Source organism: Verticillium alfalfae, genomic scaffold (genome assembly GCF_000150825.1).
Source record: "Verticillium alfalfae VaMs.102 supercont1.2 genomic scaffold, whole genome shotgun sequence".
In the NCBI taxonomy this organism is placed as follows: domain Eukaryota; kingdom Fungi; phylum Ascomycota; class Sordariomycetes; order Glomerellales; family Plectosphaerellaceae; genus Verticillium; species Verticillium alfalfae.
Genome location: NW_003315037.1, coordinates 872,163 through 872,931, shown reverse-complemented (window position 1 = coordinate 872,931; position 769 = coordinate 872,163). Strand labels below are relative to the sequence as shown.

The window sequence follows — 769 nt, the reverse complement described above, 5'->3', positions numbered from 1 at the left end:
CCCACAGGAGCAGGTCCTCGAAGGCCTCGAAAAGGAACTTCGCGCAGGGAAGAAGGCGCGAGAAGCCATGGGAGACGCTGCTCCCTCTTTCGGTCGAGGCTTTTCAGGACGCGATCACACAGGTCCGGGAGGCGGTGTTCTGGGCAAGAGGCGGCGTGGCACGGAAGCTGCTTCAAGTGACGAGGACGACGACGACGTGCCAGAGGACGTCAAGCGTATCCCTATGCCGCGAGACACGCCGCCTCCGATTCCCAAGGATGTCATGGATGCCTGGTGGGCGCGGCGACGTGCGCGGCGGCAAGCAGATCGACAGGAGGATGAAGGGGCAGATTCACAACCACGGAAAGCAGGAAGACAAACAGTGCAAAACGAAGCCCCTGCCGTGGAAGCAAGAACCGTGTACGAAGCGAAACCGGTTGTTCGCAATCTCCAGAAGGAGGCCGTCTCGGCCTTCGTGCCCAGTGTCGTCAGAGCAAAAATTGGACAAGAGCAAAGGGCGCGGTGGGCTGATGGAGCCAGAAGAAGCCAGTCAGCTGGAGAAAGAGGGCTACTTAAGACCTCGAATAGAGCAGGGGGGCTCTGCATCGCACAGAGCAACTGTAGAGGAAGCAGCGGATGATGAGGGCTGACAAAAGGCAAGTGCAGGGGCTCCTACAAGAGTTGGCAATGTGACAGAACAGAACCTCACAATGTTATTCTTAACATCCTGAATGGTATTCCATGATCCTCTTGAGGTTGAAACATTCCATGTCGATAAGATATGAACGTG

At 56.6% G+C, this 769-nt stretch overlaps 1 protein-coding gene across 1 annotated transcript in view; it reads left to right on the top strand.

Moving 5' to 3' along the window:
• VDBG_01738 (phosphopantothenate-cysteine ligase) overlaps nucleotides 1-619 on the top strand; it is a gene marked incomplete at both ends in the record, with an annotated part of 1,229 nt that extends 610 nt beyond the window's left edge. The window contains one exon of the mRNA XM_003007504.1: nucleotides 8-619. Within this exon, the coding sequence (XP_003007550.1) occupies nucleotides 8-619 (612 nt within the window). The remainder of the gene's footprint in view (nucleotides 1-7) is intronic.
• Between the last annotated feature and the right edge of the window lie 150 nt (nucleotides 620-769).